Genomic DNA, 9,239 nt, shown 5'->3' with positions numbered 1-9,239 from the left:
TTATATGAAAACCCATTATTAATTACTAATATTTTACATGCTACGTTATATATATTAATATATATTTTAATTCATTGATTATGTAGGCTTATGAGCAACTGGTTATGAATAAGCATATGGAGTTGGATATACTGATTGAAGATGGAATGAAGAAATTCCCAGGAAAATATAACTTTGAATCATTTGAAAATTAGATATGATGCAATTATTAAAGATAAAAGTGAAGATAATCAAGAAACAAATGGGAATGATCATGTTCAACATGAAAATATTGAAGGAGGTAAGTGTACTTAAAAAAATCTATATAAAGACACATGTGATTAAATACATATATTAAATTATAAAATGACAATACCGAATCATATCTGATTGTTAAAAAGTATTCTTACAATCACATGTGATTAACAAACAATTTTTATTATATGCAAATCACATGTGATTAACTACAAAGTTTTTAATATATCCAGATGCCGACAAAGATCAAAATGATAATAATGATCAAGGTTTTGATGATGCCAATTTACAAGATGAAGTTCTTGACAATGAAAAGGATGGTAATAATAATGCTGAAGGAGAAGGTAAACAACAATATTTATTAATAAAGTAATCAAATATAATTATAATTTATGTAGACACATATGATTATATTCACAGATTATTAATAATTTTTTTTAATTGTATTCAGATTTGGAGGTGATGAATATAGAAGGGAAGGATGCTAAGAAAGTAGAAGGAACAACTGGTGAACAACAACAAAGAGATGGAGAAGGTAAATATAAATATATTGAAAATTAGAATATAATATATTTATACATATACTAATCATATATGATTACATCTCTTTTAATCACATGTGATTATAGTCAGATAACAATACAAATATATCTCTACAATATATTTTTTTAATTATATTCGGGTGTGGAGGCTAAAAAGTTGGAAGGGAAGAATACAGGTGAAGAAAAACAAAACATTCAAGAAATAGGTAAGTATGTTATGATCGAATGTTTTTAAAATCAAATAATCACATATGAATATAATAACATATGATTATATATGTTATGATCGTATGTGATTAAAATCACATAATAACATATGATTGCATAAGTTATTATTTTTTTTTAATTATATTCAGGTGTGGAGGCTAAGATTAATCTTGTTGGGAATAATGCAGGCGAAGAAGAAGAGAATGTTCAGGAAAGAGGTAAATATGAGTATCACATTTGATCACTACTACAATCACATGTGATTAATATACAACTTTTATTATATGCAAATCACATGTGATTAACTACAAGTTTTTATTATGTCCAGAATGTTTTGTTATTCTTCACTTGCATTCTTCCCATCCAGCTTCTTAGCCTCCACACCTGATTATAATTAAAAAAATATATATTGTAGAAATATATTTGTATTGTTATCTGAATATAATCACATGTGATTAAAAGAGATGTAATCATATATGATTATTATATGAGAATCACATCAGATTTCTAAATTCATCTTAATCATACTATTGTTATAAAAATCTTTATATAATCACATGTGATTAATCACATATTTTATTTATATACGTGATTTACCACAACTGATTATGAATATACAAATATGTGTTATGTAAACTCACATGTGATTTAAAAAAAATGTACCTTTTTTGGTAGCTTCTTCATGATATGCCACATACATAATTTATGCTTCGATTGATAAAAAACAGAATCAACTGCTTGCTTTATTACTGCATCTTGATCAGTCAAAACAAGTAATGGTTGTTTATTCGAATGAGCCTTCAAAAATTGTTCAAGAAGCCATTTATATGAATCCACATCCTCCGTACTTAACAACCCAGCTCCAACAGTAACAAATGATTTGTGATGATCAATGACAGTGAATGGAACAAAAACCAGTGAATACCTATTTCATGTAATAATCACATCAATATACTTACTAAAAAATATATTTATCACATATGATTAGAAACATAAATATAGAAGAAAAACTTACTTATTTGTACGAAATGTTCCATCAAATGACATAACATCTCTGAATACACTACTATATGCTTTATCTGTTTCATCAGACCAAAACATTGCATTTAAGACATTATTTTCATCACATCTGTAAAAAAAATGAATAATTCAGATATTTGTTTTTCCAATCATTCATCTTGTTCACAATAAGTTGAGCATCTCTGAAGCCAATAATAGCACCCATATCTCTTTTAAAATTTCTGTAATCAACAACCTTGCCCCTTACGTATTGAAAACCACCTTTCAATGTTGATTTGAGTTTGTAAGCTTTTGTAGCACCCATTTTTGCAATAGATGCCCAAACAATGAACTCCTTGTCAGAGTATGAAAGAGTCCTTGTACTTTTCAAGTGAAATGTATATTCAAGCTTGTGGTTGTGATTTTCTTGAAACTTATCAAACTTATACTCACACGTTCCTTTGACAAGTTTCACAATAATTCTGGCTTTACAATATGTAACCCTGCAGATTGTATTACGTTCCGTTGGATTCAATTTTGGTTTACCCATCCTACTACAAACCAAAAACCTATGCTTTACTATATCACCAACTTTCCTTAATGTGTTCAAACGAACATCAAAACCAGTCTTCTCTGCATATCTTTTATAAAAGTTAACTCCCTCATCCACATCTTTAAACCTCAATTCCTTAGTAGGTTTAAATTCATTAGGAACATCTGGTTTGATATCATGCAGAACCTCTGACATATAAAACTCTGATACACAACTTGAACTAGTCCTATTGTTTGAATTTGCATCATCACCTGTATAATCAAATATAGAAAAATTTTAATCATATATTATTAGAAAAGAAACAATTGAATATACATAAATCAATACAATATAAAATCACATGTGATTAATAATAAAATTCCCTATATAATCATATGTGATTAAAAAAAACAATTGAAGATATATAAACTAAAAATATGCAAATATTTATTCAAATATAAAAAAAGTGGATAATAATATATGATAGCACTATATTTTACATAATTATTAAAAAAAATAAGTAATAATCACCTAAGATTAACAAAACAGATTACGCTAATTATTAATCACATGTAATTGTATAAGAAGATCATTATCAATCACATGTGATTGTACATTACATACATTGATATATATATATATATATATATATTCAATTCTAAAAAACATTAATAATTACAAAAATAGCTATATAATAATAACATATTACTATTTTAATTTTTTTACCTGAAACATTAATATTTTGGATTTGATGACTTGAATGCTCAAAATCTTCAGCCATGTAATTTGTGATTTGATGACTTGAATGTTCAACATCTTCATTAACATCTTCAATACTAATCTCATTTTCATTTCTAAATAAATTAACATTATCATTTGTAAAAGACATTATGAAGCAATATAACCTGTCATTAACAACATAAAGAATTATTATTACAACATATATTAATAATATATTATTTAAAAAACTATAACATAAAATGTAAATCTTAATAAGATTTATGATTAATAACATATATCAATAAGTAATTTTAAACCTATGTTAATCATACATGATTTAAATAATTGAATTCTAGTTTATAAAAGATACATGATAATAATGTCACAGTCTCACTAGAAGAACATGATTGTTAGCTCAATGAGGGGACCTTTTGGAGTCCAAAACTAAATCTTTTGCATTGATCCATATCTAACAGCAACACAAAAGAAGATGGTATACATGTTGAAGAATGAAGACACTACTAAAAAAAGATTATGTGTGTAATTATAAAGATAAGAGTGACCACCTCCAACATTGATAAGCTCTACAAATATCAACTTTACTAGCCGAAAAGTTCACAAATCCATTCTGATGCATTATGTATAGATAATATATTTTCTGGTTTGAAACTATCAATTACTAAAGCTGTGAAAGCGAACTCGTAATCAATCCAAATAGTTGATAATTACCCTCACATATACCTGTCTAATTATTAGAACTTAAATGAATTAAACCCTAGAATCCACAAGTTGACCATCGTCATGTGGAGATGGAAACGACAAATCGATTTAGGGCACAGAGAGAAAGAAGAAGAAATATTGTTAATATGAAGCTTTTAAGTCTCCTAACTCAGCCCCCTGAGGTCAATGGTGACCACTACAACATACGATTAAAACAGGACATCAAGAGACTCTACAACTTGGACCTCTTTCATGAACCACTCGATGATATTTTCCAATACGAATCGATCGTCGGCGACGAAGAAAGTAAGGACGTGAGTGAAGAACATATCTACGGTTGTGTGGGTGAAGTTAGGTGGGTAATTTGTATTTGAATACACACTTGTTTTTTGAACTCGCTAAAAAATGTTCTCATGGGAAAAATATTCTCATTGGAACATAACTCTCTCTCTCTCTCTCTCTCTCTTTATATATATATATATATATATATATATATATATATATATATATATATATATATATATATATATATATATATATATATATATATATATAGGAATAAGTTCAATAGAGAACCATAATTATTGGTTCTTCAAGAAACCAAATCTTTTTTTCAATTGTAGAGCTTATTCTTTATCGAAAAAAATCTAAAAATATCTAAATTCATATATTAACATTGTGAATATGAAAAATATTTTTCGGATTTACCTTGTGAATCCGGATTCAAGTTGTGAAATTTCAAAGATTCACATTGTGAATTTAACGTAATTTTTTTTTTTTTTGAATTTTATATCATTGGAAAAAAGGATAAAAAGTTATGAATTTATGTATGTTTTTTTTCGATAAAAAATAAGTTCAAAAACTTGAAAAAAAAATTGATTATTTGGTTCCGTGGTTAATTATGGTTCTCTATTGAACCTCACGAGATATATATATATATATATATATATATATATATATATATATATATATATATATATATATAATAACATATTTTCGTCTATATAATATGATTTTAGTAACATTTTTTATGTGAAAATATAAAAATTAAAAGGATTCAATGGAATCGTGATGTTTAATATCATTAATGTTTCAATTTTACAGTAGTAAACCGTTTAAAATGCAATTATTGTTTATAAAATATATTATATATAAATATTATATTTATAGTTTATAAAAATATGACAAAACATCATATCGTTTTTTCCTTCTTGATCTAAATGAAAAAAATTTCAAATAATGTAACCAAAATTTTTTCCTTATACATTGAAAAACTCCACCTACAACGAAAATCAGGATCGGTCCTGAAAAATGAAATATATTGTTAAAGCCTCAGGACGAACAAAAAAAATAGTCTTTATCTTGATTATAATTTTGTATTTTTAAATAAAAATATATAATGAAAAAAAATTAGATCATGTGTCGCTGCCCACTTTGCCCCTCTCTAAGCCCCCCATGCTGAAAATCATTTCTCACACTCACACTTTGTTCCAAGCCCGACCACAACATCAATGTTTTCCTTCGCCGTTCGGTTCCATGTTGTCGTTGCCATCGTCACCTTACCTCCTCCTAGCTCTGTCGAAAATATCTGATAACCGAAATACCCGCTTGGTTTTTTCGGGTATCGGGTAGATCGGGTATCAGTTAAAAATTTTCTGGTAATCGGGTAACCCGATTATTTCGGTCGGGTAAAGGGTACATTTTTTGGGTTTCGGGTATATCTAAATTACCCAAATTATTTTAAAATTTATTTTTTATAGATCTTGTACTATATAGCATGTATTTGATCATTCTTAAACTAACTATTATTATTGTAAAACATGAATCTATTTTTTGTTATGAAAATATGACATTAACAATATTAAAAGTAATTATTTATATATCATCATGTTTTTTTAAAACATAATTGTTTTCTAGATTATAGTTTTTATTGCATCTAACAAAATCATTATTACGACGAAACTACAGAACATTGTAAAACTTATGGCTACAATTATCTTAAACATTTTAAACTTTTAAATTAAGATCTTTAAATATTTGTCTTTTAACATTTTGTTAGATTAGATTAAGTTGTTAAAAAATTACTTGATATCTCAGGTATAATTGACTAAAAAATCTCAATGTTCAAAGTTTGAGTAACTTCGTTTATGTCTCGTTTGTTTATATAAAAAGACTAATAAAACACGACGTATTTATTTCATTAAATTTATTTTCAGGTGAAATTAAAAAAAATATATATTTTTTGGGTAATATCCCAATTACCCAAACCCGATCCAATACCTGAATGTAGTTTGGGTAGGGTAACGGGTATTTTTTCTAACATGAAAAACCTGAATTACCCGACCCGAAACCTGAAAAAATTACCCGATAAACACCCCTACCTCCTACACCCCTAATTTCTTTATGGTTAAGCGAGAGGATTGTGCCTTAGATCTTAATGGTTAAGTAAAAGGATTGTGCCCAAGAGCTCTTTTATACGGTTACTTTTTAACTATTTTTTTTTCGGAAAAAATAGCATTGTTGTTCTGAAATATTAGTTTGTGAATGACCATTGAATTCTCCATTTCTCCCATAACTCTCCATCATTATTTAGCATTAGTAACAACCATTTCAATGTGTTTTATGAATGTAATAATACACCATCATAATGTGCATTCATATTGTAGCTCATCTTTCATCTTATTTGGATAGTATAAATAGTGAGCCATATGTATTAGGCAATATATGAATTCATCACAAGTATTGGAATAAAAGTTCTCTCTACTCTCATATCTTTCTTTACTCTATAATTTATATTGTTATTTGATCATATTTTATAACACGTTATCAGCACGAGGCTCTACCATAGAGTTCTAACTTCTTGCCGTTCTTGTCGTTGTCAGGTATATATATATATATATAATTTTTGTTTTCAAAGTTCATATGTATAATGCTCACAAGTTATATAATGCTCACAAATAATCTTATGATACTTCTTAACTAACAATCCTCTAATATACAACTCTTTGTTTTGATTAGTACTTTCACTATGGCAAACATTAGCAAACTTGAGTTTATGGCTCTTGACATTAGTGGAAAAAATTATTTATCATGGATCCTTGATGCTGAAATCCACCTTGATGCTATGGGTCTTGGAAACACCATAAAGGATGTAAATCCTTTAAATGAAGCATCAAGCCAAGAAAAGGCTAAGGCGATGATTTTCCTTCGCCACCATCTCGATGAAGGATTAAAAGCTGAATACCTAACTGTCAAAGATCCAGCTGATCTTTGGAATAATCTGAAAGAGAGGTATGATCATCAAAAAACGGTGATACTTCCTAGAGCTCGTTTTGATTGGTTACACCTTCGGCTACAAGATTTTAAATCTGTGAGTGAGTATAATTCGGCCATGTTCAAAATTACTTCCCAACTAAAACTATGTGGTGAGACTATAACTGATGAAGACATGCTAGAGAAAACCTTCTCTACTTTTCATGCCACTAACATGCTCCTGCAGCAGCAATATCGTGAGAAAGGTTTTAAAAAATATTGTGAATTAATCTCATGTCTTCTTGTGGCTGAACAAAATAATGAGCTCTTAATGAAAAATCACCAATCACGTCCGACCGGTTCTAGTCCATTCCCTGAAGTGAATGCGACATCATCTAATTATAATGATCGTGGGTCTAACCGTGGTCGTAGCCGTGGTCGTGGTCGAGGTCGTGGACGTGGTGGAGGCCGTCATAATAATCGTCCTAACAATAATAATAATAATATAAGTAACCACCAGAAGTGGGAAAATAACAAAAACCCACATCCTAATGATAAAAGTGGTCAAGGCAAGAAGAAAGTTGAAAATGTTTGTCACCGATGTGGAATGACCGGTCATTGGTCACGTACATGTCGCACTCCAAAGCATTTTGTTGATCTTTATCAAGCTTCTCTAAAATATAAAGAAGGAAAAAATGCGGAAACAAACTTTGTTCAAAATTATTTTTCCGAAGATCAACTAGAAATGAGACATTTGGATGTCGCCGATTATCTTGCCAACACGGAAGGGACAAACGGTGTTATGGATGGTGATGGAAGTACCCAATTTTTCACATAAAATGAGATGGATATGGCATATCATGAAATTGTTGGTTTTCTAGTATCATTTTATTTTTGCATTATGTTTGTTTAAAGTCATTGTCATGGTCAAGAAAAATATGTAGTTTTGTTTAATGTCGTTTATGATTTTTATGTTATAGTCGTTTCATCAGAAGAGATCTTGATGATTCTTCTCAAAATAATAATATATGACTTTATTTATCTAAGTTGACTATTTCTTATTTCTTATTATTTTATTATATATTTTTATTTTGAAGAGAAATATGGATATTCGCAAAAGAAATGAGGAAGATATATGTCTTGCAGATAGTGCAACAACACATAGCATTTTTAATAATAAAAAAATATTTTGCTTACTTATCAATTGGAGAAGCAAATGTTAATACAATAACGGGTAGTGCAAAAATGATTGAAGGCTCCGGAAGAGCGAATATCATATTACCACAAGGGACAATAATTATAATTGGGGATGCATTATTTTCATCAAAATCACCAAGAAATTTATTAAGTTTTAAGGATATTCGGTCCAACGGATATCATGTTGAAACAACCAATGATGGTGATGAAGAGTATCTCAATATTACGAAAATGATATCGGGTAAGAAAAGTTTTTTGGAAAAATTATCTATATTATCCTCCGGATGTACTATACAAATATTACAATGATTCATGCTATTGAAAATAAAAAAAGGTATGATAACACCTACAAAGTTTGGCATGACCGGTTGGGCCATCCCGGATCAATTATGATGTGCAAAATAATTGAAAGTTCAAGTGGACATTCCTTGAAAAACCAGAAGATTTTTCAAGCTAATGAATTGTCTTGTGTTGCATGTTCTCAAGGAAAATTAATTTCCTATCCATCATTGAATAAAGTTGGTTATGAAAGTCCTAGTTTTTTAAAAATAAATTCAAGGGGATATATGTGGACCAATTCATCCACCATGTGGACCATTTAGATATTTTATGGTCTTAATTGACGCGTCAACTAGATGGTCACCTGTGTGCTTGTTATCTAGCCGTAATCTCGCTTTCACAAGATTACTAGCACAAATAATTTGCCTAAGGGCACATTTTCCCGATTACCCGATTAAAAAAATTTGACTTGACAATGTTGGAGAATTTACATCACAAGCTTTTAATGACTATTGCATGTCGATTGGGATAACTATTGAATATCCTGTTGCATATGT

The 9,239-nt window shown here is 28.8% G+C and overlaps 1 protein-coding gene across 1 annotated transcript; it reads left to right on the top strand.

Annotated features, from left to right (window-relative positions):
- Positions 1 to 6,982: 6,982 nt before the first annotated feature.
- On the top strand, positions 6,983 to 8,044 carry LOC145046441 (uncharacterized). Its single transcript, XM_078994728.1, has 2 exons — positions 6,983 to 7,655; positions 7,776 to 8,044. The coding sequence occupies exons 1-2, from the start codon at positions 6,983 to 6,985 to the stop codon at positions 8,042 to 8,044; spliced, it is 942 nt and encodes a 313-aa protein (XP_078850854.1).
- Positions 8,045 to 9,239: the final 1,195 nt, after the last annotated feature.

This window comes from Lactuca saligna, chromosome 5 (genome assembly GCF_052625555.1).
Source record: "Lactuca saligna cultivar CGN05327 chromosome 5, ASM5262555v1, whole genome shotgun sequence".
Taxonomy (NCBI): Eukaryota; Viridiplantae; Streptophyta; class Magnoliopsida; order Asterales; family Asteraceae; genus Lactuca; species Lactuca saligna.
Note: the sequence above shows the minus strand (reverse complement) of the source record. Positions and strands in the feature narration are given on the sequence as shown.